The sequence below is a fragment of the Dufourea novaeangliae genome, unplaced genomic scaffold (genome assembly GCF_001272555.1).
Source record: "Dufourea novaeangliae isolate 0120121106 unplaced genomic scaffold, ASM127255v1 scaffold14, whole genome shotgun sequence".
Classification (NCBI taxonomy): Eukaryota; Metazoa; Arthropoda; class Insecta; order Hymenoptera; family Halictidae; genus Dufourea; species Dufourea novaeangliae.
The window spans coordinates 2,626,688-2,654,372 of NW_015373890.1; the positions used below are offsets into that span (position 1 = coordinate 2,626,688).

Genomic DNA, 27,685 nt, shown 5'->3' on the forward strand with positions numbered 1-27,685 from the left:
TTGTCGAGTTCCTACAGTTTCTTATCGCGAAGCACGCGTATGTCGGACCAGGCTATGATCTTCTTGCTTCCTTAGGAAATATCTTTCTTGATTAAGAAGCACACTGAATTTGTTGGTAGCCTTGTGCCTTCGTTTAAGTCCACGGACCTAAGAATACATGAACGTATCGTAAAACTTAGCTACTGTATAAATTATCGGAAAGGGGAAAGCAGAGAGGAAAATTGTAGTATCTTCAGTGGTCTTTTTCTAAAATCATTGTTTCTCTCTCTTTCTTTCAAAAGGCGCAATATTTAAGTATTTTCAATAATATGCGAGCACCAAAAATCATTCGAAGTATTGTTGCTTTAAAAACAAAACAATTCAAATATAACAATCTATTCTTTTTAAACTGTACTATAATTTCCTAAAGAAAAATATAGTCGTTTCCCTATTCTGAATTTGTATGATTCGTGGTGTGAGATGAGCGTGCTTTTTGATGGATGCATTTTCAATTACACTATTTGAAACTAACGTTCGAATGACATGTTCAAATTTTAATATTTTCTTACAATTCCATAATAGATCATTTTTAAATGTTTTGTAAGTCTAGTTTTAAGTATTAGTAGGAATGCAATTTATTTCCGGTTTTGTTATTATACGAATAATATAAATAACACATTGTAAAGCATCGGGCCCTTTAACGCTTTCTTTATACTCATTACTTTATAAATTTTTTATTTATAACAACCGAAATGCATATGTGTATGTATGTATAAATACGTATTCAACTCCACGAATAGGTCGTTCTTTTCAAAAAGCGTATACCTATGTCCATATACCTATATCGTTTTGTCTTCTTTCAATGAGAAATTAATTAAGAAGGAATGTAATTGTAAATTGTAGAATACAAGTTTGTTTCCAAGTATCTACTACTACCGCATTCTTAAAAATTTGATTTATTATCGAAGGATATTTAATTGTTTTTTTATGTTACTATTATTCTTCAAACATAAATATAACGTATTTAAAAATTTGAGCTGGCTGTTAATTCTATGTTACTAAATATAATTGGACTACATATGAATCTTTTAAAATAAAATTATCCAAATATATACATTAATTAACTACTTGATTAATATGTTCAAATCCTATTTAATTGACTTTATATGTAATTATATTGCTACATTAAGTTTAAAAATATTTCGATATCTGTATCAAATTAAAATATAATATAAAAAAGTTATTGTAAATAAATATCATTTGTAACATTCTTGTATGCATTTACAAAATAATGATGCCTATATTGTAAAGTAACAAAATATCATTATGTGAGTAATGCTATATTGTTTAAAACTTAAACAAATTTAATTATCACTTTACAAAGGAAGATTCCGCACTTATACTCTACTTATATGAAAAATGATTCTTTATTTATTTTTAGTCGGATATTATAACTGTTTAGTTTATTTATTACACTTATGTAATTGTAAATTCCGTAGTTTTAATGTAAAACTTAATTAAATTCAACTCTATGGCTGTCATAAATATTACACAACATTGTTTATTTCTTTTCCTCATACCTGAATTAGGACAAAAAATTAAAAATATCTATGAGCAAATGTGAAAAGGTTGCTTCGGCTTTTCTTACAGCTTATGCGAACTCTATTTGTTGAATACCTACTTTACCGATAACTAGTGACAGTTCATAAAGCGCCAAATTTTAATTTTAATTTTCTTCAGTTTTTTCCCCGATTGGTATTCCTCTCATTATGTAGACTGCAACCTAAACTGTACCACGCATTTTTGGTAACGAATAAATCGCATAAAATAAAGAAAGTAATTGTGCTAATAAAAAATAGGGTAATTCAATTAAGGGGCCAACATCCAATGCTGATGATCTAAGCTATATTACGAACTCTCTATTTTGCATATCGGTCTTAACAATCACGAGATTATACCTATAGCAGGATTTTGAATATGACACATTCAAGAAATGGCATTTTTTTTCGTAAATACATGCTTTTAATATCAGAGCATGCAATACTTATGAAAAGTACCGAATTTTTGTAAACAGATACAACATAGCGATATGAATAAAAGAGTGATTTCCAGTGATATAGACAGAAATAGTGGCAGATTTAAAACAGTTTCATAATTTAAAACCTCAACCATATTCTGAAATCTTACCATATATGCAATTGATTAAGCTTACCTTATCTTCCATTTTCTAAATAGTGTCAAGATGCTCCATTTAAATCACATTTTCTTACAAGATTTTGACATTTGGAACAAGTCTTCCATGGAATGGCCATGAATATAAAATACTATAGGTAATATTAAACGAGATTATAAGGCAATCCAGTTAAAAGTTTTAAAGTTTTGGTAATTTCTTAAAGCTGATAAATAAATTCATCCTCCAGATTGTCTCACTTATGTAAAATCACATGTATGTCTAATTGGTGAAAAGAAAATTGGAGTTGTGTGGGGATATCCAGCTACAATTACTTTTGGGGGAGGCTGTGTTTGCATTGCCTCCAATTCAAGTGTACCAAAAATATAGTTGCCCAATTGCCTATGGATATGAAATAGCAATTGGTAAAATGAAAAAGTTATACAACTGTTTCTGCAGAGAAGAAAAGGTTAACTGGGCTTGATTTTAGATCCCTTGGCAAGACCTTTGATATTTTGTTAAGCAATATGGACTTTGTATTGTATAAAGATTATGGTGTGCCTAACACTTAGCGAATGCTATGGATGTCCTGCTATTTGAAAGGATATTTTATTAACACTGCGATGTGCACAGCTACTGGTCAAAGATTCCAAAAGTGTTCTGGAATTGCTATTGGCAGCTATTTTATATAGTCAGAAAAATTTGTAACTACATATTGTGACAATGATGAAGCTTAGAGATTACAGGAGAACTTGTGATTGATAATTCATTAACGTCAATGTTTGATGAGTTACCTTTGGATATGGTCCAATCACTATTCCCATCAATTGGAATGTCACTTAATATGGAAAAGTCACAGATAACATCTGAAGTATGAACAATGAAGTTCCTAGTTTTCTCAATCGTTAATACCCTGAAAAAGAGCACTCAGAATCTAATAACGGCACTTCTGTTCCCTCAATTTCCTGACCATGTACAAGAAATAGAAATTACAGTATTTTTTGAACGTTTATAGAGTTACAGAAACGGTACGCCTTGTAACCAGAGTAATTAACATTTGGTACAAATAAAAATGCAGTTCAATTTTTCATTAAAACTAATCTATCCTATATCTACATCTGCATATTGCCAATTCAAATGAGTATCTATTATTTGGAAAAGTTCGAGTGGCTGCGGTATTCTACCAGTTTCCAGTTTAGACCACACGGGAACATCTAAAATATTATAGAAAATATTTAGAACATTATTGTAAGGTTTAATAGAAATGAATACAGAAATATATATTATTTACCATTGAAATGTATTTCAAAAGCTCCTGATGATATGAGTTGTCCTTCTATTGCATTAAAAATGAAAAATATCATCATACAAGAATAAAATCGATTGTCCATACACCATTGCCAAAGAGATGGTAGTGGTTGTCCAAAATTAAATCCACTTACTATTAGAACTATTAGTGAAATTTTAGCAAAACACTAAAAAGGAAACAATAGATAAACATTACATACTACTTTTTGCGCTATTAATTAATACAATATATTCTGAGATATACTACTTACTATTAATTTAGCAATAAGCATAATATTTGAAGAAGGATTATAGTTCTCTCCATCAATTTGTAATTCTGGATACTTTTGTCGAAGAATACCGACATATTCTTCAAACACTTTTCTGTATCCGCAAGAATAACTTAAAGCAAAGGGTTATACAAAATTTAGTATGCAATTAATTGACAGAACTAATACAATCGTATAAATATACAGATAAAGTTGAATTGCGTGATACAAACGATGTAAAAACAATTATTTCAATTTTCTAATATTCGTAACTTACCAATAAAAAAATTTTAACGACGGCCCTGTTTTTGTGCCAAGCTTGGTTAATGGGACTTGATTGTCATCGGCTTTAGTGCTCAATGCGCATAAAACGACATAAAAGCACAAAGTTAATTTCACAAGACGTGTCATATTTTAAGTCATTGAAATTGCATCAATTATATAAACTGTAACTAAAACAGTTAATCTGATTTAAGTTTTACAAGAAACTCCAACCTGCTCTTTTCTGCTCCTATCTTGTACCGATCCATTCGCTATCTATTACTAAGCACAGCAATGCCGAATTAAACCGAGCCGAGCCGAACCGAGCAAAACAGAACAGAGAACTAACCATAACGATAATTAACAATGTCATAGAACTCGGTAAACTGAATTAACAAATCGAATGGATTCGATAATTGCTGCATTGGTCACAAATGTTTATAAATTTTAATAATACAAGTTTTTGTTTTTCTTTCAATTTTCCTTTTAAATTTTCTTTGTTTTAGAGCTACATATATATAGTATGTCACAATGTGTTATGTAAAAATGTAATTTTCGACGTTTTTTTTAACACGTTAATTAAAAAATCAATCTGCGTTATTTTTAGTTCCTCACATTTACTATATATAGTTTATTAATGTATTATATTAGATAATAAATCAGTACACATAATCAGCCACAGGAGGAAAAAAAATATGCATATGTAGTAGATATTACTTGTTCCAGGGTCTGGATCAATTGTTTAGTTACATGAACCATAGCTGAGGTAACTAGTCACATTTGAGATTAATTATTCACAAATTTGTGATTTGCTACAATTTTTATTTAAAAATTTTTGTACTAAACACACACATACATATATAAGTATCACAATTCTAGATTAGCTAGCGAAACATAAGATGTATGTAGAATGGTACAATTGAAATAATTATAGTCATAATGAATTGTTCCGCTACATTTTAAAGATCATACATGTAATGATGATACACAATGATACGTTGAAATAGGAGGCACCACTTAGTTAGTATTTGGTAAACAAGTTTATTTGCAATGAACGCCTCCCACATTTTTTTTTATTAGATGAAGAAATTCTCTTGAAGAGATGGAAATGGTTCTTTGATTATAAATAAATACTGCGAGTATTCTCGTCCCACTGATAAAATACTTTTCAAGTAATAATTACTTAATGCGAAAAAGGAAAGCACAGAACTGAAGCTGAATGATGTAAAGCGAGGTGCACAATGTAATAATTTCTTATGCACTGAGTGGTATTATGTTCATCTTCATGTACACAAATTTGTCGAGCTGTTTTCTTTTTAGGATTTAGCGTACAACTTCGTAAATAGGGTATACGATCCTTTGAACTTACTGTGCACTCTCATTAGCAAGAGTACTTGCTACTTTTGGTACTCTAAGTAATCTTTCCTTACACAGTACTGTGCAACTTTTCGAAAGGCCAGTTTGGCAGCAATATGTCAAGAAAAACTTAAAAGTTGAATACTTTTGCAAGGGAACAACGACCTTCTCTTTAATTTCATAATTGACTTGCACTGTTCTCAGATTGTGAAGCCGTCATAAGTCTGGAAATCTAGAAAGTAAACAGAATCGTAGAAGAAGAAACAAGATATAAAATTCGAATGTACTACATTTAATTGTAAGAGAAACAGTTGTTTTCTAAATTTACCTCATTGGATCTTCAAAATAATCTGATGGTATTTGAAACAATTGTGGATCTATATCATTACGAAAGGCAAACTCTTGAAAAGTGATTTTTGCTGTCACTGTAGGTAAAATAGGTATATCAATTTTTACGGGAAATCCAGGTGGTAACTTCATAAGGACGAACTGTCGTAACTTGCTAAAGTGCTTGAAAGGCGCGATTACTTCCAGAACATTGAGTAACATATCAACTGTCAGTGGAAAATCTGGACTCATGGCGACTGTTGCTTTAAATGATTTACTACTTTCCTTGTAAACTAAACTTCTTCCTAGAAGTGGGCATTGACCAGGTGGAGCCATAATATACTCCTCCCAAGTAATGTTTGATTCTGGTGGTGGATTCAGAGAAGCTCTTCTCACATGAGGCTGAAAATGTGATAAATGAGCATCCGAAGATAGACCAAAGCTTTCATTCTTTTTACCTCTCCGTTTGCAAATCCTTGTGAATGTCCTTTTGTTAACGATTCCATGATAGCCTTATTCTTTTGCAAGTCTTCCTCGCTTAAATGTTCCCGTCGTTTCCTACTTTCCAAAACCATTCCGTTGATTTGATAAAAGTCCGCGTGGAAAGGTCCTACCATCTCCTTTATTAAATATTTGATATAAATCCCAAGAAAACTTTAAGAAAAGAATAGGAGAAAGCAGTAGAAGAAAATGACTGAGTTCAAGGATGTTGGTTTCTTACCCTTTTGTCTTCACGAAATATCCAGCCTGTCTGCGCTCTTGAGAATGTAATGCCTTTCGTTGACATTTGGGCAGCCATAATATCACTTGACATAAGAATATCAACCTCATCTTCTATTTCTAATTCCGTTTCCTATAAGAAATCGTTAACTAATAGTAGATCAAAGTTTTAAATATTTATTTAAAAATCATGAATCAATGATAATGATAAGAATCTGATAATAAAGTAACTGGACCTCGTATCTCACTCTTTGGAAAAGCTTAGCTTTGTTGTCTAGTACTGTTAATGATTTGCTTGGCTTCTGATCACCATTAAAAATGAAAGATATGTCACCTCTCTCCCACCTCATGTCATTAAAATCTACTAAAGTAGTATCCATTCTAATGGATGCCCCACTTTTATGTATCTTACAAATGTCAGATGGAAGTACTCGTGAAACAAGTGGAACTGAAAATTCAGAAACCTTATGAGTCATCAATGAAATTATAAAAGAAAAATAAATTAAAAACGTTCAATAACAATTGATAAAGCTAAAAGCAATATTAATAAAAAGTACCCCAACTTTGAAAATCCCACTTTAATTCCATGTAGAAGTCACCCATTTGTCTTAATGTTGCAACTAAATTTGGCCTTCTTTCTTCCATTTGTTCTCTAGCTTGCTGCTGAAGCTTACGCACCAATGACGATACTATAAAGGATATAATATTAATGATGATATTTCTCTAATATAAACAGCTTGTAGTAGTTTCTACTGACTCGTTTGTCTATCCCCATAACTAATTGATTCAGCAAGTGGATTCCATCCAGCTAAGTTTTTTACTTTTACTGGTGCTCCATGTGCAAGTAACAACTGGACTGATTCTAAAATTTGTGTTTAGTTTAATACATATATTTTTTCAAAAAATATATTTTATGTTTAAAATGTAGCTTGTTACCTTTCCTTCCTAACATAACAGCTAAATGCAAAGGTGTATTTCCTAAAGAATAAAATTGAATTTAATACTGATAAATATTCTTGTTACTTGTTTTGGAACAATTTATATATATAAACAAAAAAGAAAGTAAAACGCTCATATTAACCTTGCTTATCCTTTTCAGCAATATTATAAGGCGTAATTAAAGAGCTTAAAGTTTTAATGTCTCCTTGAAATACACATTTGTGTAAAGGATATTTTTCACTTTCTGAGTTCTCGGCCATGACCGTATACCTTTCTTAGGAAAATTATAAAAACAGTGGCAGTGATCCCTTTCTTTATCTAATTGAATCCCGTTTGATATAATAGTAATTATTCTGTATTCCATTTCCAAAATGCTGCATATTATATTAAACAGTCATGACAAGAGTCTTGTTACATCTGAGTCACTTGTGAGCAAAAGCTCACTGTCTAATATTCTACTTCTAATTGTTAACATCAATGAACATCCCCTCTGTTTTACTGATTATTTTTATAGTTTAATTACAAGTACCTATAATTTTGTATGTTTTACGAAACACTTAGAAAACTTTTTATAATCCGAAAGAACTCTTCCCGCGTTATTATTATTGTTTCTGTTGGTGTTTTTTAGTTCTACCGCTATTGTTTTCAATCGTGTCTACGCTGTCGTATTTGTGCTAGGTGGTCGTTTCTTCAATCAGTGTGGTTAATCACCTCAGTACTTTTATCATTCATTATCTCCGAGAAGTATCAAAAAGTATACATTTCAAGGACGTATATATCTGAGAAATTCTAATATATCTCAATATTATTTATTTTATATTATAAAAACGTACATTGCACTAGACCACCACACTACGGACAGACTGATTCGTTGACTTGTAATATGTATGTATGTAGTATGTATGTATGATGTATGATGTAGTTTCATGTATGTGTCAACGATAAGTGTGTAATATCGTCACAAAATAAGTTCACCTTGGTTCATTCCAATTCTGACTTCCACGAGATGCCATGAAAAACAGCATTCCCATCTATTTCACAATGTTCTGTGGTTTAGATTGCAACGCGAAAAATTGTAAATTACTTGATTCTTATTCGAGTTTAAAAGGTACTTAAGTAATTTATGTCTGGTTTATGAAACATACATACAAAGTGCATAAGAATTAGTAAATATGAAAAATATATACGTTAATTGCATAAAAGCAATACATGTAGACATTTACTGAAAGGTATAGATAGAAATATAAAAGCTGAAATCAATTTCGATTTTGAATTTTTTTCGTTACTACTTTATTATTGTATAAAACTATGTTTTATATATATTATTAGTACATGCTTTTGTTCATTAATGGATACCATCAAAGAATTTTTGGTTTTTGAATTGTAGCAGAACGATAAAACTATATTGAGTTTTGAAGGTTGAAGAAATTTTTGTAGATTCAAATTTTGAAATTCACACAGGCTATTATTGACAGCACACCACACGTGCCTTTGACACTACTCTCACCACAGATTATCGTAGCATAGAGAGGAATGCTGCATTTTGTAACGTTTCTTCAAAAGTATAGGAATGAGTTGGACGTTGGAGACCAGAGATGAGTAGATATTATCGTACATTGGTTAGTTGATTCTTAGAAAGATGAAGATATGATTCGTGCGGCTTTATAAGAATTAACGAATCAAAGTTATGTATGATAATCTGTTTAGATAACTACTTTTATATTTCGTCACCGCCGACTCTAGAACTAGAGTCAGCTGTGCAAAATGTATTAAACGATTTACGTATACTCTTGTATACTCTGTGTTACTATACTATAGAAGCACGCAATACGTGTACGTAACATATACACTATGTACACATGCCATCCAATATCATCTATGTACACACCTACAAAAAGGACGTGGTTTTGTTTTTACAGTATTTCTTTTCAACATTTATAATACTTATTGAAAGAAAGAAATATGTTTGCTGTAATATAGTTAATAGATATTTGTTCGAAAACGAGTAATTTTATATGTATTCAATTATTTACTTAATTATTTATATATTTTATAAGTCATAATAATTTTTGTTTACCCATAGTATTTACTGAACATTATACGTATATGATAAAAATTGGTTATTTCCAAAATATATTGTTCAGTAAAGATGTTTTTTGTACATAGTTTAAAATGGTACACAAAATGTCTTCAGTTAATTTTACCACTTAACTCTCGAAGAGGTAATGTTAATCAATTTTTTTATTGCTACTTTTAAATATACATAAAATTATAGAAATATTATTATTAAACTGTGAATTTTAAGCATTTCCAGCATATATTATTTGTTTAACAGTCAGTAAAACAAAACGATTAGTCCAGTTTATACATTAGTTACAACCTAAGTTTTAGCCAGATTATTTTTGTTTGAGATTTTATAATTTAGTGCTCACAAACCTATATGTATATAAATATCCATAATCTAATTATATAGAATAATATCATCCAATCATTTTTAATGACCTTAACTATTCTAAAAAATATTCCTAGTTTCATTAATTATATGGAAGCAATTAACTTATGTTCTGATTAGCTTTTTGTATCATTAATGTTACATAAAACAGTTAAATCCATCTGTGATAGATTATTAAATATAAGTAATCTTTTAAACACATGATAAAAAGCTTTTTTAATTCACTGTGTTTTGGATATAGTAAGAAATTTGATTGTTGACTATGTAAAAATCTTAGTAACAATTTCTTTAATAGCCAATTTATCCACATTAAATATGGAGAGCAGTACTTTGAAGAAGCCTATTGTTTGGTTAGATATGGAAGTATGCTAATATTACCAATATACATATACTTATTTTATATAATAAAATGTGTATTATAACGTATAATATTTCAGATGACTGGACTTGATATACAAGCATCTCATATATTGGAAGTAGCATGTATAATAACAAATAAAGATTTAAAAGTTATAGGTAATGAAATAAATATAGTTATACATCAGCCAAATGAGATACTAGATAATATGAATGACTGGTGCATAAATCACCATGGAAAGGTAAACTTATTTTTTAATTTTATTACATACAGATACCTTTATTTTGTTGAATGTAATTTTAATAACTTGAGATTACAGTCGAATGTCAAAGTACAGAGTCTAATAAGTTAGTTTTACTTTCAGACGAAATTAACAGATGAATCACGTTTCAGTAAGACCACTACTCAAGAAGCTGAAAAAATCATACTGAATCATTTACAAATGCACATAGAAAGAGGTGTGTGTCCACTTGCAGGAAGTTCTGTCTACATGGATCGCATATTTTTATATAAACATATGCCAGCAGTTAATGATTATTTACATTATAGACTTATAGATACTTCTACTATTAAAGAATTAATTACGTACGTATTGTATATGTAACAATAATTTACAAATTGAATATAATAATATGGACTTATTTTTAACTGTAGGAGGTGGAATTTGGATTGCCCTACATTCACAAAGAAGAGTAACCATAGAGCATTGTCTGATATAAAAGAAAGCATAAAAGAATTACAACATTATAGAAAATATGTATTTCACTTATGAAGACTATGTAATAATAGTTTTTTAGGAAACATTGATTATTAAATTACATTATATTCTTACGACAATTAATAATAATTGTAAATTTATTCTTTAATGTAATGTTTATCACTTAAACTAAGATAGTTATAATTGATAGATAAGTTACAGCCAACACGTAAAACTTTCAGGTAAGTAACTGGAAAAGTGTTTTTTATATCTCTGGACAATTCCCTTTACAGAAATTTAAGACTGAAACCGTTAAAAAAAGCATGTCTAAGATTATAAAAAATAAATCAAATTCGGTCTCTATTAGCTTGATTATAAACATCAGTAAAAGTATACTTTCTAATTTAATTTACAGACAATAAATAGTGTTTTACATGAATCTTCAGATTAACGAGGGACCGATTAGGCGAGGGGACCGTAGGATTGGAGGGGAAAAGACAGCGGTTATTAGATATACGTCGGTTAGCTTCGGATGCATTCGGCTCGATTTAGCTCGTTATTGATGGCTGGTGGGATGTGTGCCGTACTATTATTTAATGCTTTATACTATTTATTAATTTTATTAAATACATATATCTATACAAACTGCATGACGTACGGAATTTTTAACGTATAATAAGTATATTCTTCCCCATTTCTCATAGCATACATGTATGTAACGTGATTGTATACCCGAATAGCACCGAAAAGGAACGAAGTAACCCGATTTATAACTAACCACCCCCTTACCGCGAATCTTACTCCCCCGCTCAGTTCATGCTCCGTCTATATATGTCTATGGATTAACCGGCCATTCATTTATCAATTTATCCGATCCGGTCTGAGGTCCGATCTCAAAGGGGCTGATTAAAAGGGAGTCTACAGTAGGTACACTTTCTTATTATGTACATACAGGGTGTCCACACTAACAGTGTATAGTCCTTTATTACCTGAACTATTTGAAATACGAGATAATTGTTTACATAAAATTGAATGGCACGCGGGGATTAATTAACGGGCTAAGGTGTATTTTTTTAACGTTATTATTTTAGAAGTTATGAATGTCAAATCAAATTTCTTTGGAACAGCCAGTGGTAATAATCTAATTGTTGAAGGGCCCATGTACATGTGATCTTCAAAGTGCTTACTGTAAATTCTGCGGGTTTTGTAGTACTGTTGATACTCGGAAGCAGGAAGATCTTCTCGACTACATGCATGAAGCCAAGCCTTACATCTGAAATGATTATATATATATATGCATATAAGAATTATAATTGCAAGAGATAAGTTTTCAATCTGTACTACTATTTCAGATATTTTTTAGATTTATAATACTTACACATTTTCATCCTTTGAAAATCTAAAAAAATGCAGTCCGTCCCCATCTTTGTAGTAGGTGCTCCTACATTTTTTATATGAACATGAGACTCCACCTGACTTCCTGTTGTTCATTTTAATATATGTTTTACACTAACACTTAAAAATGGCACTTCTAATAATAAAAATAAATTAAAATAAATACTTAAAAACAAGTCGTTATAATAAAAATAAATAAAAATAAAGAATCATTTCTACATTTAATATTAAAAAAGAAAAAACACAAGGTGTTATATTTCTCGTAAAATTCGTTGCTCAATACTTTCGGTTCTCCGAATGAACGAATGAACTTCGAATTCGAATGAGGAATAGTGGGTATTCAACTTGGTTGGAATCATTTCATCTCTCTCAGTCTCTCTCTAAAAGTGGTTTCTCTGTCAGGAGAGGGCATTTAAATTGGTTGTATTATTTCGTCTCTGTCGAAGAGTTCTTTCTCCGAGTGTCGCCTCTTGTTGTATCTGCTCAAATTCTGCTGCAGAAGTTCTGCCTGCGTTCTGCAGTAGATTTCAGTCAATTTCAGTTGATTTCTGACACGCATGCTCGGTAAAGGTGAGGTTGGTGAAGTTTCGTACAACTTCGTACAACTTCGTATTTCGTATATGGTATGCATATGTGACGTGTACGACGTATTGTATGTGATGTAATATTGAAAATTAACACCACAGAAGGTTTGTTTCTACTAAATACTAAACGTGTATAATTTGAATAGATTATTCACTATATCGTCCCTATAACTTTATCTTTTCTTGATATTATTAATACGAACTTATATTGTGCCTAAATACATGTCCGAATCATTAGCAGTATATTAATTACCATGAAAATAAGTAAAAAATATTAGATATACATTACTTATTGATAAAAAATGAAGTATGAATAGGCATGCAGAATACAAATTCAAATTATTTTTATATGTTGGTGGAGGTTACAAATTACTTGCATTTTGAAAAGATATATTACTATTAATAACATTAACAGTACAATGGAGTTTGGTTATTGTGACACTGCTTATAACAGCAGACCGCATATTGCATCCGACTTGCTCTCTAAGTTCAGTTCCCATACACATTACTTTATGTATATTTTCATTCTGCTTGTAATAACATTCGTTTACAGCAACGTAATTTCTCTGTCCCTTGAATGTCGTTATAAACGGACTCCACTGTACTAAATTAATTATTTTATACTTTTAGTTAAAAAAACGTAATTAAATGGCAAACATGGCATCTTCCCCAACTGGTGGCGTGAAAGCAATAAATATTGAAGGCCGTATGGCCAGGGAAAGAAAGCGTTTGTTAGGTATGACAGATGAGGAACGTGCATGGAGAGCAAAATTCCTTAAAAGTCAGATAATTCCACCTGGAGAACCAATAGAAACTCCTGAATATTACAAGGAATATTACAATCCTTTGAAGAGACTCATCAGAATACCCTTGAATCTAATGGAGAACTCACTGGCTCCTATTATGGTAAATTGATCAAAATTTTTAAACATATAATGATCTCATTGATCTTGGTCCTTGCTAAGAACATTTACTTCACTTAATATTCTAATTGTTATATTTGGTAATAGGGTAAAAGGAATGCATTGGTCACACGTACTGTGACATCGAAACTTATAATAGGTATCGTAGGAATATATTGCACATGGTACTACGCTAAATATAATACAGCGGTATGTAAATTACATTTATACATCTTTGTATATACATATATAGAATACACAAAAAGCATATATTTTGTACATAAATTAATAAGTAGTATTGTCTCCTTAAAGGAGATGGTAAGGAAAAAAAAATATTTTATATATATATATATATATTAAAAAACGTCCTGTCAGGTATATTTAATGAGATATATGTAAAATCATAACATGCACTGAAATTAAATAATTTCAAGTCAGATTTAACATTAAACTTCAGTTAAATTTCTCATAAAAACTATTCTTCTGCAAAAATATCAGCTAAAAAACAACAGTTAATATTGTTTTTGAAAAGGTTTTTACATTCTCACAATATACATCCAATATTTTTAGGTAGTATATAATATAATATGTATTATTTGTGTTTTGTTGACAAATATGTAGAAATTTTGTTATGACTAAACAATTTTTCGAACGTTCCCATAATATAAAGTTAACATTATTTTTAGGTATGGTACCGTAAATCTGGTTGGTATGTAATGAAAGTAAGACATGCCCAATTACCAGGAGAAGAAGGCTATCCTGGTCCTACTGTTAAAAAGCCAAATGAGTATGCGAGCCGCGGGTTTGAAAACTCTCCAATATAAAATACTGTATGAGTTGTACGTAAATAGTCTTTAAATATAACAATGTTATTCATTGTACAAGGCAGAATGTTTTTAATTCTTATTCGAGAAATATTTTTTGGTTTCTACGAGTAAGTATTACGTTCTTGTAAACAATTATCAGTCACCCATAATAACTATCCGTTACATTCAAAGAATTTTTTCTTTAAATTTTCTTTTGCATTGCCAAACATATTGGAGTATGCTGCAGTCAGTATGACATTTCAATGTATATAATAATTATTACAAAAAATTCACAATTCAAAATGATTAACAATTATGTTTAGATATTTCTAAATCGTATTTTAAACCATACCAGAAATACTATTTATTAATGACGAATAACACGTGAATTATCTGAAAAAGAATATATTTATAAGTAATAAAATATAATTGTCATACATATTTCATCTAAGGAACCCAAATACGTCTCTGTTTCGACCAAGTTGATCTTCTTCCTTTAGAACTTTCATAAGACCTTTGTTTAATTGTAGTCCTATCTTTTGACCCATCTAAAAATACAATTTTGTCATAAATATATTTCATATATATTTTCTCTATAAAGAATATTGTTTTACCTTTAACATTTTAGTAAAAGTACTGGGTTGAATACTACCATAACCCAATTTAACTATCGATGAAAGTTTGCCATTTGGTAATACAGAGATGACTATACTGCTTACACTGCATACTTCTTCTTCCAAAGTAGGATCAACTACATAATTATCTCCAATCTATGACAAATTATTTGTAAAAATACTAAGTAATGAAAAAGAGTGTATATTATAATAAATTCTTATATTCGTGAAATATAAAGGTAGTGTATTTTAATAACTGCTTCAACTGTTTAACACGTTGGCGTCCATTGTCGCTAAACTGCATTACGGGCAGGGACTCAAACCATACAGGTAAAAAATTAGGCGCAAACGTGTTAAACAGTAGAATTTAAATTTAAATAGTAATATAAAATAGTATTGATCATACTTTGCACAGTGTTACAATGACTGGATAGTTACTTGTATCTAACTGAATACAATCATAAGCATCATCTGACAATTGAATATCTGGTTCTCCACCATCGAGTGTTGCTGCTGTGATTTTTGGAATTTCCGTACTGTATAATGCTGCTTTAACTGCAGCTCCTATTGCATCAAACAAGTTACCACCACACTGAAGGATCTGTATAAAATAATATCAATACAGTGTTCAAAAGACATAAAATCTTGGGATAACTGTATAAACTTACCAATACATCAACGTAAACTTTCCAACATTTTTTGTTAGGTAAAATGCATAATGTTCTTAAATCAAAAGCATGACGTGTTTGATAAGCTATTGCAAGAGTAGTACTTAGTGCAGTTGCTAAATCGTCACCACCTTTTCCTTCAAATGCTGGAGTTGCATTGGCAGAGCTAAGAAAACATTCTTTAGTATTGTGATACATGTGAAGTAATTCTATATGAATCAATAATGGATATTATATATTTGATGTTATAGATGATACAACATACCAGTCAACAAAAAATTCTAGTTTTCCTTCATCTGGTTTGTCAGCATTTGGAGTATCAAGTTCTACTTTAACTCCAACAAGTATATCAGTGTTTCCAATACGTAATCTTGCAGATCCGTGAGTTTGTGGCATTAATTTAGTTTCAATTTCCATGGAACGATATTCACATCGTTTTCTACCATCATTTCTAAAGTCTGCCTAACAGATACAGAATTAAAGAGTTAACCAAATAGTTTTAATGTTCTATTCTTGTGTGCGAAACATTACTACTAGCTTACATCTACACCATGAAGAATAAACGTCTTTTCACCGGCACTTAAAATTACTTCTGCCATTATAAATTCCACTTAATTTTAATAGAATAATGTACCCACTGAAAGAAGTTTAAACAAATTTTTATATTGTCTTGATATAAAATTTATAGATTACCCGAATACCGTAGATAATTCATTTAATTATCGATTATGAGGTTAGTTTAACCTGTAATTTAAGGAACTCAATAAATGATTACATGAATTTCAAAATTGCTTAGAATATTTTGTTTTTTATTACGAACACTGGTAAATATTAACTGGTTGATAAAACATAAAAATTAAATTCACAAGTGACGCACGTTAATAAATACGATCAAAAATAATATAACTTTCCCGCTTCAAATTCAGTGGCCATATGGGTCATATCAGTCATATGATCTGTCATTTAAATAAATAATTATGCGCATACAATGTGTTTTAACATTTTACTGTATATAAAACGTCCAGTAAAAATGGTATATTACATAATGAAAACATTTTGCTCAAGAAGTCCCGGAAATCCTTACGGTTAATATATGTTAGACCATTTTATTTATTATTAACATTTATTACATTTTATTTATTGTTACAATTGTAACAATTCAAACACTTTTTTTTTATCAACTTATATTATTATAAGCAAATAAATTCAGATAAATTCATATTTCGAACTAAAATATTTTCTACCACCTATTATAGATTTAAACAAATTTTCTTTATTTTTATTCAAAAGTTAATAAAATCCAACATCCCTTTTCTTTTTAAGATATACAAAGGATGATTGCCGAAGTTTCTTCGGATGAATCAGGATGAATCACTAATCACTTTCTTTCGGTCGTAAATATTTTTACGTCCTATACATGTTGTCTGACTCTTTGTGCAACATATTCTTTATCGCGTCTTTAGCTTTTTGAACGCCAAGACGGAATTGTCCGTATTCTGGACGAATTCTCATGCCACGATAATAATAAACGAGGCTCATTTCGTAGTCACCCAGATAATACAAGGCTTCCGCTTTGCAATATATCGCTTCCGCCATGTTGGCATTTCTCATTTTGTGTTGTAGCGCGTTTTCGGCGTCTTGTAACGCTTTTTGCGACTCTCCTAACAGAAGATTACATTTACTCCGGGCTATTAATGCATTTCTGTCGTTTGGTTCGAGGTCCAGTGCCTGGTGAAAAAAAGAAAACAACGTACATTATACAAAATAACGTGCGTTGCGTACAACACATACATATGTAAGTATATGCATATATGTGCATAGGATGCCCTGTAATTGGCCGTACAGCCGAGGAGGAAGTGACTTAAAGACTCCCCTCGATTATCGTCTCGAACTCAAGTCCGCGCCGGGACAATAATCTTATAGGGAGACATGCTTCAGACCTCCGTAAATTCGTTTTTGCCCGAAGCCCGAGCCTCGGCAACAAAGTATGCGCTTGATAGGTTCCACACCCGCCCCCCAGTGGTAGGGTAACACCTGGACAATGATCGTGTAGAACAAGCCAGACGATAATCGAGAGGAGTCTGTATACGGAAAAATAGTTTTAAAAAATGTAGAATAACATTTTTTTGTATTAGTTTTCATTTCTAACTCCCAAGTAAATTGATGTCTAATATATTGAGCACGCGAGCACTCTATCATTATTTAGCGTATGCGTCTATTTATTACTGATTATGTTTATTTATATCAATATTTACATATGGTTTTAATACTATAGAATACTATATATATTATATAGTATACATATGTATACATATAAAAGTTCCCATAATAATGATAGGAAGATAGATTAAACTTATTATATATTATCTTGTCAGTTTATTAATGAAAAACACAATGGATCACTGGTTGGTACACTTAATAATTCTCGTTAATGAATGCAATAGTTTATAGTTATTTAAATTCGTTTGTTTTTCAAGAAAATCTCTGTTTTTCATAAATTATGAAGTGATTCCAAATTGGTGGCCAGTATGTATTTAGATAGTATGCCAGTAGTATGCCGCCATATTGCACCGGCCTGTTCACTCCTAAAGCGTATCAGTAGACTACGAATGTTCACGAAAATTTCCGCTTTCATAACTTATTTTACGAAAATCACAAAGAAGAAAAATTTGTTTTGCCATTTTAAAGGTTTGCTACGTTAAAACTAAAGTTTAGACTTTATTTATTTTTGTTAAAATTCGTATTTCGTCATGTTTATGACATTAATTAATGATTTATTTATTCACATTTCTTAATGAGAACTACAATTTATATTGCATGAATGAACAAAAACAATATTCTTGAATGTATCCCTCACAATCAACTCCTGCTTAAGTGCTTTGCAACACAAAGCAAGCAGAAGCAAGAAAAAAGAGGAAAATTAAGAATTGTATAAATAAAAGTGTATAGCGATGGAGGTTCAGTTATATAGGGTGTTCCTTTTTAGTTGATCCTCTTGAATATTTCTGAAATATGTTTCGAACAAAAGTTAAATGGTTTCGAGGGTGACATAATTGGCTGGAAATAGTTTTTCTGTAGGTGGATGCGTAGAGGACATAAAGGTCAATTTACTTTTTTTTAATATCGAACAATTATTTAATTTCATTAACTGTTTAAAACCCAAGACGACACCCTTAGATACTGCTTCTTTTCATCGTGTATTATTCGAATAACATTCTGCCGAACTCTGTCCTAAATTAACGATTTGTTGATTTAATTGAACGAATAAGTTATAAACTTTTTACTCAGAATTTGATACTCTATTGATCTATCGTACAAAAATAGGTCGTTTCGTTAAAAAAAATCAAGGCGACCTTGAAATCTCTGAAATGCTTCCACCTACAAAAAAAGCACGTACTTTAAAACATGTAACGTTAAGTCATTATTCGAGATGATCAAGTTAGCTGAGACACCCTGTATACGTGATGGTGGAAGAAAATCGGGAAGTTCAATTGCTCCGACGAGTAAAGTACATGAACCTTATTGATACAATTCATGGCGACCATAACATCACCTATCCGCATCTCGCGCAATCCTAAAGCAAGCATCGCGGTCGGTTCGGTGTCCTCGGGAAGCTGTAAATTTCGATCTTGTTTCTGTTTCATCTTCAACGATTGCTTGATGTCCCTGGTGCCCATGTTCACCGCTGCGGCTCGATCCTTGTCCGTGTATACCTCTTCCTGGCGACGCGCCCCATTGTCCTGTCTACGTCATTTCTTCTTCTTTTGGATGGTCATCTCCGACTCGATCGACGATTTCTCGGTGGTGGTGTGCTTCGATTGTTTCTGGTCGTTTCTCTTTTTCCTCCTCTCGTTGCTGATGCAGCTCTCCTTGTCGAGGTTCACGGACGACTCCACGGCGAGGCAGGTGCCTAAAGACGATGGGTTCTTGTTCAAGTTCTCCAGTTCGTCCGAATGCTTCGAGCTCGAAATTCCATCGACAGGGGCGCGCACGTAACTTTGCAAAAGATCGTGATGGTGCAACGACGGATTTAGGATGTCCATAATTTTGGAATCAATGGCGTTCGACGTGTCAGCGGACTCGATCGGCATTACTTCGGCCATTCTTTATATTCTTCCCCTCTTCTTTTAGTCACTGACCAATTTTGCTTTCTTTACTCTGATTTAAGGATTTATAATTTGTTATTTTTCTTTGATTGAAACAGGATTGCTGCGAATTTTTGTATAATTCTTTCTTTTTGGAATTTTTTTCGATTAATTGGTATTATGTATAATGTTTGATTTTTGGATAGAGCAGTCCCGTTTTAAGGAATCACTTATATGTTATTCTTTTCGTTACTTGAAACTGTTAGTTATTAGTAGGTGTGGTTCATTCACGAGACTGTGCCGAAATGCGAACGGCTTTGGTGTGTCTCGCGTGTGGGAACAGACGTGTGGTTATCGACACCTTTGCCAGACGGCTTGTTTCCTTAGAAACAGTCAACAATGCGGGTAAATTCGGCATGTGAGAAAATCTTGGTTCGTACATGTGTAAAGATTTTCCTGTTTTCGATGTAGGACTCACGCGACGAAAGTGCAGAAACAGACAATTTTCACGAATAATTTGTACATGAGTAATATGCGTCGTTTTCGCATGCTATTGTATCTTCATAGTACAAAAAATTTACATTTTTTATATTTTATTTAAATAGTTACATATACGAATGTTAAAAGAAAATATTATGTAGTAATAATATCGTTTTACGATACAGTTAGAAATCAACGTAAAGATGGTAGCAATAGGTGAAACTTAAACATAACGAAGTAAAAGGAAAACAATTGAAGAAAAGGAAATTGTAGTAAATGTGGAAAATACGAGGGTCGTATTTGTATACCTTATTCAACGAGTCGAGTCAGTAAAATACAAAATATTTGTTTTGTATGTACATATACTGAAATTAATTTACATAATGACTTAAACTTGTTCGTACATAAAGTAAAGCCGACAAAAATTTGTTAAAAGACAATATAGATGCTTAAAAATCATGATTTCGTATTAATAAGAGATATTATATTGTTATTATGTATCATCTTTATAGATCTAACAAATATTTTCTTCCTATTCATCAAAGAGCATGGACACTGGTTGTTTAATAAATTATTAGGCTGTCAGGAAGTTTCGAGAACAATATTCTACGGCAAGTGGTTAGTTTCGCTAGTAAAATCAGTTACGGCGGTACCACATGCAATACCACAATCATGATAGCAGATCCTACAATGTTCCTACAACATTCCAGTAAACCATGTGAACCCTTTTGTGTTTTTACCTAGCATATACAGACTACGAATTTTATAAGTTAAATTGATCAATTACACGCAAAATTTTTACGATGCTAATATTTGATTTTCAATTTAATAAAATTTTTCGGAAGAAAAATAAAATTTTGTATAATTCCTGCTTTTTCAAATTACTTCAGAAATCTGTGATTTCACAAAGGTTAGCAGTCTAATTATACAGTGTGTTCCAAGTACATATAATGTATACGTTTCAATATCTTGAGGGGCGCAGTAGTGAGTGTTAAAATTGAGTGAATTGGTGCATAAATTGAGAAACAAATATTGTATGACTCCATTTTGCAGTAATAAGTATGTCATGGCGTATTTCGTGATAAAATATAAAACTAATTTTTTCATATAAATATATGCATAATGCATTTAAAGAAACATGAACATCATTCTTTTTATACAAGATTTACTACTTGAGAAGGTTTACTTACGTAACTTTTTCGATTTTGCGACAAATGAAATTTACAGGTCAGATTTGGGTTAGTTTAAAATAATTGTACTTATTTTTTCAATCGTCAAATTATATTACCGATTTAAAATAAAAATTAGATTAAGCACTATAGATTCTAGAACGTATACAATTATTTGGGGGAATAAAAATACGGGTAGACATTAATTTTTATACTTCTTTAAGTTCCTGGAATATTTGTTAGTCCCTTTTTGAATTGTGGATTTATAGTAAAGAAGTTAAAATTATGTTGAATCAAGAAATAAGCACAAAACTGTCTTCTAATTTTCTACAATTCTACACGGCAATGTCGTGACGGCTTGTCTAAATTAGACGAAATGCTTCAAAGTTGAAGAACTTACTTGATTGAGCAGACACATTGCTTTATGGTAATTCCCGTTTTTCACGTGAACCACCGCTTCGTTTACGAACAATTTCTTCTCCGAGAGAGCGAAACATTTTATTTGCGACTTCGCGTGACGACGATTTACCATATTGAGTTAAAGCCTACAATGTATTTCGTTAAACATTCAATTGTGTTTTTGTAGTTTTTAAATAATTTGTACATTGCTTATGTAAAAATTCAAGTGTACCAATATCACTGGTCTAAAAGTTTAAATTTCTTCTTCTACGGTGTGAGCCAGTCTAAATTAATTATATAATACAGATTTATTATTTATTATGATTTTAAGGAAATTTGAATAATACGAATTATGTAATTAAGTGGAACTCAATATTTAAATTATTTATAGGCAAATATGATTTGAAGAAAAAAAATGGCAGCAAACGCGAACAAGCAGTTTCTTCTGTATTTTATCGTCACCAAATAACAAAAAAAACAAGCATTTTTCATTAACTAGATTTTCATTGAAAAGAAAAATGCCCTTTATTAAGTAGATTTTCATTAAAAAGGAAAGTACTCTTCATTAAGTAGAAGAATTATTTTGCCAAAATCTGCGATAAGTCATTTTAACAAATTGATCACTGGAAACTATGGCTAGTTTATTATCTTTCCAATAATTATTATTAAAATTACAAATGAATCGATAAAACGTTTTTGTCATTTCTGAAACATCGACTGAAGTCAGTAAATAATTTCAGTTATATCGAATACGATGGAAGAATCGACGAAGTACGGGATGAATTTTGATATGTAGCGAGTAATTGAATCACATATATTGCTTTTTATTTCAGATAACATGTCAGACATTGAATTTTTTTTTCACTCACCATATAGATTCAAGCCTTCGTGTCGAGGGGCAACTTCTGTTTGTTGAATATTTCGTTTTTATGCACATAACACATTTCTACATTCGTCCGTTCGGGCATTTACGTGGGGGAATCACCGTTCCATCAGATGCCATAACTTTCTCGTCCTATCTGTAATTCTTAACTTACGACCGGAACTTTTCTGCCTATACTTTTTGTCATGTCTCCCTACTCCTGGTAATCAGGACTAATCAATATGAAAGCGGTAACAGGGGACAAAGATAACGATGTCCCATCATGACTTCTATCTCCTTCCACTAACTCTAATGGAAATGCCAATAAACAATCGCGCGTATATACAATTCTCCTAGTGCTTGGTTTACTACTCCAATTAAAAACAAATAAGAATATCCTGTTAACTGTTCCTGTAAACATTTTTTCCTTTCGGAAATGATTATCTGGACGCGTAAGAAATAATATGAAAAAACGCGGTGAAATATGTATTTTGAAATTTAAAAACTGGAAACATTTATTAAATGAATTGAAACCAGTTTGTAATTTTTTTGAATTTTTCCAGGTTTAATCAAGGTTTTTTTACTATAAGTAGTTAAAGAATCATTGTTTTTTAAACTTTATACATTTTACGAGATTTGGCGTTACTATTTGAAAATTGCCTAATAACTTGTAAATATATTAAAAATATTGTAATAGAAGAACTATTTCACAAAGAATTGTATTGACATTAATTCTCATAGGAAATTGTAGAGGTTTGAACTAGGAAAAAATATTTAAATTTAACGTTTCAGTAGATGAGACAAAATTTTTATTAGAGAATGTAAGAATTATAATTAGTATGTTATTTAAATTCTTTATTAATTTAGTTTGAATTTTCTTCTTAAAAACAAATTGAGGAGCAAGAGTTGCAGGAAAAGCACAACTTCCTGTGGATCGTAAAATTGACTAACTATAGATCGTAAAATGGAATACGTATATGTAAACAGAACGAAGTTTCTAATGCTATTGTCACGCAATAGCTGAATTTATGTGTTTTCGATTTAAGAACTTGTAATTTTTAAAATTGATATTTTTAACTTAATCTTCTTTAATTAAACAACAATTTTAGGTCGAAATTTTAATTAAAATAATATAAATCCCGATTGTTATTTACTGAAAAAAATGTATGAAAACAAATGTATTATGTTCATTTATCTTGTGCACTGAGTAGACTGAATTTTATGCATTTATAACATTTGCAAATGTGTGAAATAAAATAAATTAAAAAAACAAATAATTTTGATGAAGATTCACAGTTCGATCATGGGAGTATGTTTATAGAATTAAAGAATGACACTCCGATGTTTAACACAATACTATAGTATGCATACAGTGAAATTTCTAAGTATTTCAAATGTATTCATTTGATACATATATACAATAACAGACAAAATAATTATAAATATTATACTGTCTTACAAATATACAAACGTTTGTGTATCTTTCATACAGACAATTACTTTATTTACATTTAATTACATATTATACTCATTATTGTAGTAATAAGTCTAAACAATTCTATTTGTTAATAGAATACAGCAAAAGTATACTATTGTTGTGGTTTCCATGGTTGTATCTTTGGTGGCACAGTACTATAAGGCATATAAGCTTCATTTGTACCAGATAAATTTGGTTTGTGTTCTGTCATCCATTTATGTTTTGGTCGTGATGGATCCTTATGAGGGAGTAAGTCTGTTTTATAATGTAACCATCCAAACCATTCCGGTGTTACTTGAGAACCATCATAGTCCATACCGTACCTGTCCGAATATACTACCCATCTGTTTGTACCTATATTACAATATATACATAATATATGTTTCAAAAGAATCGATAGTGCCTTGATGTGCTAGAAATTATACTTAAATTTTTAAAAAGTCTATTAAGTTAGACAATAGATCACAATGTTGTCATATACTATTGCTTATTTCGCTCTGCATGATTAATGCAAATTACATTGAATTATACTTTTATCATAGTGTGCAACATTTGAAGTAATTATTTAAACAAGCCAATAATTCTTAATTCTTTTACTTACCATAGAAATATTCATTATTTTCAAAGTATCTGTTTCCAAATTCATCCTCGCCTACACAGGTTCCACTTTTTAATGTATCCATCCTAAAATATTCAGAATACGAAAGGATATAATATAACACAAATGAAATGTTTTTATATCTTTGTATTAAAACTCTGCACTGTTCATTAATAACTACAATCTATTATTAGGTTTGTTAATGTAATACTTAAATAATGATCATTCGTAAATGATTTCTATGAAGAGAGTTGCCGCAAAGTTCATTGGAATAAATATTTAATATGATAATAACCTGTATGCAGTGCGCAATGATTTAAAAATACCCCCATTTTCTCGTATTATTCGAACGAATTTTACAACTTTATCTAACCCCAATAGCTTCGCCATGTTTGTTTCCGAATTATTCCAACCACAGACCACAGCATCACAGGAATACGCAAACACCCTTAACTATATAAACCGCAAGATTTGTGTCATTATTTACGTGTAAAGGTAATTTTTAATGTTTTACTACTACTTTTCACAGAATTTACCCATTTGAATATTTATGTTACGCACATTTAACAAAAATTCTGAGAATCTACATAGAAAGGTCATGATATTCTTACTGAAAATAGTGAATAATATTTTTATATTAATGAATATTTGTAAGCTATATTTTTTACGCTAATAGTGAAATAATTACTACAAATCTTGTGATTACTTTTTACTGTTTGAATTAAATATAATCTGTGTTGTGTCGTTGAAAATAAACCTTAGTTGAGCTTGAGAACTATCCTTAAGTGTTGATTGCAGACGCGGGAATATTCAAACGCTATGGTATGATCGTATGTTTATTTTTATAAAATTAGTTTCTATATTATAAATAAAATTACATTACTTATTTGAATGGTTAATAAATTATGCAAAATATCTTACACAACTACAACGTACAATGGTTTCTCTTCTCACAAAAAATCTCTTTTTGTCAATCATTTTCTTAACACACAATATTTTATTTTATTCAATGGGATTTATATTTATAAAGGGACTGTAAATTTAATCAAGCTTATAATCTTAAACTGTGGTGATTAATATGAAAATTGAAGAGACTGTCGATGAAGCATAATACGTGCGAAAAACGTATGCAATCATTATAGTCGCTTATCAGCTGCACGGCTACAGGGTCAAGGTTTAGTAGTCATTGATCAGAGTACATATTAACGAGTGAATTTAATCTACTCGAACCAATTCCATTTGGGATTGTGCATAAACGAAACAAATGCTTTCGTACAAGATGGCAATACTTCGAGAAACAAATGTTATCACTTTAGTCAATAATTTGCAACTGTTATTTAATAAATGAAGAAGTGCTTTAAATATAATTATCAGAATATCGTTATTACAACACAAGAATGATTTCTTTGTATCTCTTCTTAAATTTAAAATAAATAATTATTCTTATATTTTTTCATGTTTGTTACACTTTCGAAAACACATTTTTGTTTCTAAATAACACACACGTATAAAGCATACAATGAATTGAGAGTGTTTTCGTTTCTTAAATCTGCTAAATTCACTCACAACGTTCATTTGGCAATTACACTCCCAAAATTAAACTGTACTTTATATCACAAACTTTGTTGGCCGCCGAGAATATTTTCAGTTTTGCCTGACGATTGCGTTGAAGAAATGAGTGTATAGAATTATTTAAAAAAGAATTGTACAAATGTCGATAATAGAACAGACAGATGTAAAGCCTAAGCAAACCAAGTCGAGAAGAAGAGTGTCGAATGAGGATTCTGTCCAGGCGGTTGTATCTAACGATGACGCGAAGAAGGAAGCAGCCAAAAGGGCTGCGCGGAGAAAGAAAGAAATAGAAGCTGAAAATATTCGGAAAATGTTCGTTTCTAGCCTCGACCCCTTGGATACACCTTTGAAGTGGTGGGAAACGGAATATGTAAAATACGCGTAAGTTCCGAACGATAATGCAAATTCACATATTCTTCTTGTAGACAGACTTCCAAAAAGGTAGACGAAACAGAAATGTATTATCTTTGTTCGATTAAAAATAAAATAAAAATTTCATTGAACTATTCTAAATGTTTTTATTTTATTGTAAGTTGCGCACTCTCATTTACCATAAATAAGAAAGCGAAAAAAAACAAAGAAAATAATTATGCTCTTATTTAATTACACTATGAAAAAAACGGAAAAAAGATAATTATAAAGAATTAAATACATTTGGTAAAAATCAAGCCATTCAGTTATAAGTTATAAAAACGTCGAATGATAGTAACGTTTGGCGAATTTTCTGCCATCTTGAATATTTCAAACAACAGATCGTTCTATATTCATGTAAAGTCTTGATATAACCAGAGCAATTAATCACCTTTTTTAATGAGAAAACAGAGTAGTATAACGAATTTGAACGGTTCTATTTTCAAGTTATTTCTACGCGCTATTTTTACAGAATAAATTATCCACCGGTGAAATCACGACTAGAGCATATAATGGGAAGTCACATTGTGCGATTGACAGATCGGAAATACATGCAATTACTCGCCTCTAGTATCGAAAAATATCACCAAGAGCAACAGAAAATACGCATAGAAGAAAGAAAGCTGAAGCCACCCTCGGTCATATCTCGATTGTTGGAAACATCTTATGAAGTGCTTACGGATTGTATGAAAGAAAGGAAGTATAGTAAGCTCAAGCTTTATATATAAACAATATTGCGCTAAAAATTGTATACTATGTAAAAATAATAAATACCCCCTGTTTATGTATTTACGACACACGTGACTATGCAAAACGCAAGAAGTTTTGATAAATTTTTAAGAAGTAGT

At 30.8% G+C, this 27,685-nt stretch overlaps 8 protein-coding genes across 11 annotated transcripts; 3 read left to right on the forward strand and 5 right to left on the reverse strand.

Moving 5' to 3' along the window:
- Positions 1 to 3,150: 3,150 nt before the first annotated feature.
- LOC107186987 (selT-like protein) lies at positions 3,151 to 4,233 on the reverse strand. The gene is made up of 4 exons (XM_015574975.1): positions 3,983 to 4,233; positions 3,709 to 3,838; positions 3,441 to 3,624; positions 3,151 to 3,363 (listed from the first exon to the last, which is right to left on the reverse strand). Exons 1-4 carry the CDS (start codon positions 4,114 to 4,116, stop codon positions 3,251 to 3,253), a joined length of 561 nt encoding a protein of 186 aa, XP_015430461.1. The 5' UTR covers positions 4,117 to 4,233; the 3' UTR covers positions 3,151 to 3,250.
- Positions 4,234 to 5,427: 1,194 nt separating this feature from the next.
- Positions 5,428 to 8,295, reverse strand: LOC107186497 (ankyrin repeat domain-containing protein 13C). 2 transcript variants are annotated; one of them, XM_015574377.1, is made up of 9 exons: positions 8,284 to 8,295; positions 7,306 to 7,347; positions 7,127 to 7,231; positions 6,927 to 7,058; positions 6,606 to 6,817; positions 6,371 to 6,502; positions 6,108 to 6,269; positions 5,651 to 6,051; positions 5,428 to 5,554 (listed from the first exon to the last, which is right to left on the reverse strand). In XM_015574377.1, exons 1-9 carry the CDS (start codon positions 8,291 to 8,293, stop codon positions 5,539 to 5,541), a joined length of 1,212 nt encoding a protein of 403 aa, XP_015429863.1. In that variant the 5' UTR covers positions 8,294 to 8,295; the 3' UTR covers positions 5,428 to 5,538. The 2 variants fall into 2 exon arrangements, with proteins under 2 accessions (XP_015429863.1, XP_015429854.1); XM_015574368.1 differs by lacking the exon at positions 8,284 to 8,295 and adding an exon at positions 7,451 to 7,568.
- A 1,773-nt stretch (positions 8,296 to 10,068) lies between these two features.
- LOC107186027 (probable oligoribonuclease) lies at positions 10,069 to 10,890 on the forward strand. The gene is made up of 4 exons (XM_015573822.1): positions 10,069 to 10,123; positions 10,198 to 10,359; positions 10,483 to 10,703; positions 10,773 to 10,890. The coding sequence occupies exons 1-4, from the start codon at positions 10,076 to 10,078 to the stop codon at positions 10,888 to 10,890; spliced, it is 549 nt and encodes a 182-aa protein (XP_015429308.1). The 5' UTR covers positions 10,069 to 10,075.
- Positions 10,891 to 11,660: 770 nt separating this feature from the next.
- Positions 11,661 to 14,580, forward strand: LOC107186881. Of its 3 annotated transcripts, none has more exons than XM_015574848.1 (4): positions 11,661 to 11,738; positions 13,425 to 13,700; positions 13,805 to 13,906; positions 14,383 to 14,580. In XM_015574848.1, the coding sequence occupies exons 2-4, from the start codon at positions 13,443 to 13,445 to the stop codon at positions 14,518 to 14,520; spliced, it is 498 nt and encodes a 165-aa protein (XP_015430334.1). In that variant the 5' UTR covers positions 11,661 to 11,738; positions 13,425 to 13,442; the 3' UTR covers positions 14,521 to 14,580. The 3 variants fall into 3 exon arrangements, with proteins under 3 accessions (XP_015430334.1, XP_015430325.1, XP_015430342.1); XM_015574839.1 differs by lacking the exon at positions 11,661 to 11,738 and adding an exon at positions 12,772 to 12,899; XM_015574856.1 differs by lacking the exon at positions 11,661 to 11,738 and adding an exon at positions 13,251 to 13,281.
- Positions 14,581 to 14,945: 365 nt separating this feature from the next.
- Positions 14,946 to 16,578, reverse strand: LOC107187025 (exosome complex component RRP42-like). The gene is made up of 7 exons (XM_015575023.1): positions 16,560 to 16,578; positions 16,327 to 16,421; positions 16,050 to 16,246; positions 15,785 to 15,950; positions 15,523 to 15,717; positions 15,117 to 15,272; positions 14,946 to 15,050 (listed from the first exon to the last, which is right to left on the reverse strand). Exons 2-7 carry the CDS (start codon positions 16,381 to 16,383, stop codon positions 14,946 to 14,948), a joined length of 876 nt encoding a protein of 291 aa, XP_015430509.1. The 5' UTR covers positions 16,384 to 16,421; positions 16,560 to 16,578.
- A 610-nt stretch (positions 16,579 to 17,188) lies between these two features.
- Positions 17,189 to 19,887, reverse strand: LOC107186036. The gene is made up of 3 exons (XM_015573833.1): positions 19,577 to 19,887; positions 19,303 to 19,528; positions 17,189 to 17,512 (listed from the first exon to the last, which is right to left on the reverse strand). Exons 1-3 carry the CDS (start codon positions 19,885 to 19,887, stop codon positions 17,189 to 17,191), a joined length of 861 nt encoding a protein of 286 aa, XP_015429319.1.
- Positions 19,888 to 24,293: 4,406 nt separating this feature from the next.
- Positions 24,294 to 25,274, reverse strand: LOC107187006 (probable NADH dehydrogenase [ubiquinone] 1 alpha subcomplex subunit 12). Its single transcript, XM_015574998.1, has 3 exons — positions 25,150 to 25,274; positions 24,858 to 24,940; positions 24,294 to 24,610 (listed from the first exon to the last, which is right to left on the reverse strand). Exons 1-3 carry the CDS (start codon positions 25,242 to 25,244, stop codon positions 24,369 to 24,371), a joined length of 420 nt encoding a protein of 139 aa, XP_015430484.1. The 5' UTR covers positions 25,245 to 25,274; the 3' UTR covers positions 24,294 to 24,368.
- A 1,291-nt stretch (positions 25,275 to 26,565) lies between these two features.
- Positions 26,566 to 27,565, forward strand: LOC107186047. The gene is made up of 2 exons (XM_015573845.1): positions 26,566 to 26,807; positions 27,310 to 27,565. The coding sequence occupies exons 1-2, from the start codon at positions 26,566 to 26,568 to the stop codon at positions 27,563 to 27,565; spliced, it is 498 nt and encodes a 165-aa protein (XP_015429331.1).
- Positions 27,566 to 27,685: the final 120 nt, after the last annotated feature.

Coding starts and splice junctions, on each gene's coding strand:
- LOC107186987 (XM_015574975.1), bottom strand. CDS start 4,116: ATGACACGTCTTGTGAAATTAACTTTGTGCTTTTATGTCGTTTTATGC. Junction 3,625..3,708: donor TGCTTATTGCTAAATTAATA/GTAAGTAGTATA, acceptor TTTCCTTTTTAG/TGTTTTGCTAAAATTTCACT. Junction 3,364..3,440: donor TTTTGAAATACATTTCAATG/GTAAATAATATA, acceptor ATAATATTTTAG/ATGTTCCCGTGTGGTCTAAA.
- LOC107186497 (XM_015574368.1), bottom strand. CDS start 7,568: ATGGCCGAGAACTCAGAAAGTGAAAAATATCCTTTACACAAATGTGTA. Junction 6,818..6,926: donor GTGGGATTTTCAAAGTTGGG/GTACTTTTTATT, acceptor CTGAATTTTCAG/TTCCACTTGTTTCACGAGTA. Junction 6,270..6,370: donor TATTTCGTGAAGACAAAAGG/GTAAGAAACCAA, acceptor TATTTAATAAAG/GAGATGGTAGGACCTTTCCA.
- LOC107186027 (XM_015573822.1), top strand. CDS start 10,076: ATGGAGAGCAGTACTTTGAAGAAGCCTATTGTTTGGTTAGATATGGAA. Junction 10,360..10,482: donor GCATAAATCACCATGGAAAG/GTAAACTTATTT, acceptor TTTTACTTTCAG/ACGAAATTAACAGATGAATC. Junction 10,704..10,772: donor ACTATTAAAGAATTAATTAC/GTACGTATTGTA, acceptor TTTTAACTGTAG/GAGGTGGAATTTGGATTGCC.
- LOC107186881 (XM_015574848.1), top strand. CDS start 13,443: ATGGCAAACATGGCATCTTCCCCAACTGGTGGCGTGAAAGCAATAAAT. Junction 13,701..13,804: donor ACTCACTGGCTCCTATTATG/GTAAATTGATCA, acceptor ATTTGGTAATAG/GGTAAAAGGAATGCATTGGT. Junction 13,907..14,382: donor ACGCTAAATATAATACAGCG/GTATGTAAATTA, acceptor CATTATTTTTAG/GTATGGTACCGTAAATCTGG.
- LOC107187025 (XM_015575023.1), bottom strand. CDS start 16,383: ATGGCAGAAGTAATTTTAAGTGCCGGTGAAAAGACGTTTATTCTTCAT. Junction 15,273..15,522: donor TCATTGTAACACTGTGCAAA/GTATGATCAATA, acceptor AATTTGTCATAG/ATTGGAGATAATTATGTAGT. Junction 15,051..15,116: donor CTTTTACTAAAATGTTAAAG/GTAAAACAATAT, acceptor TTGTATTTTTAG/ATGGGTCAAAAGATAGGACT.
- LOC107186036 (XM_015573833.1), bottom strand. CDS start 19,887: ATGGCCGAAGTAATGCCGATCGAGTCCGCTGACACGTCGAACGCCATT. Junction 19,529..19,576: donor CACACCACCACCGAGAAATC/GTCGATCGAGTC, acceptor GAAATGACGTAG/ACAGGACAATGGGGCGCGTC. Junction 17,513..19,302: donor CCATGAATTGTATCAATAAG/GTTCATGTACTT, acceptor TTTTTTCACCAG/GCACTGGACCTCGAACCAAA.
- LOC107187006 (XM_015574998.1), bottom strand. CDS start 25,244: ATGGCGAAGCTATTGGGGTTAGATAAAGTTGTAAAATTCGTTCGAATA. Junction 24,941..25,149: donor TCATTGCGCACTGCATACAG/GTTATTATCATA, acceptor TGAATATTTTAG/GATGGATACATTAAAAAGTG. Junction 24,611..24,857: donor AAATAATGAATATTTCTATG/GTAAGTAAAAGA, acceptor ATTGTAATATAG/GTACAAACAGATGGGTAGTA.
- LOC107186047 (XM_015573845.1), top strand. CDS start 26,566: ATGTCGATAATAGAACAGACAGATGTAAAGCCTAAGCAAACCAAGTCG. Junction 26,808..27,309: donor ACGGAATATGTAAAATACGC/GTAAGTTCCGAA, acceptor CTATTTTTACAG/AATAAATTATCCACCGGTGA.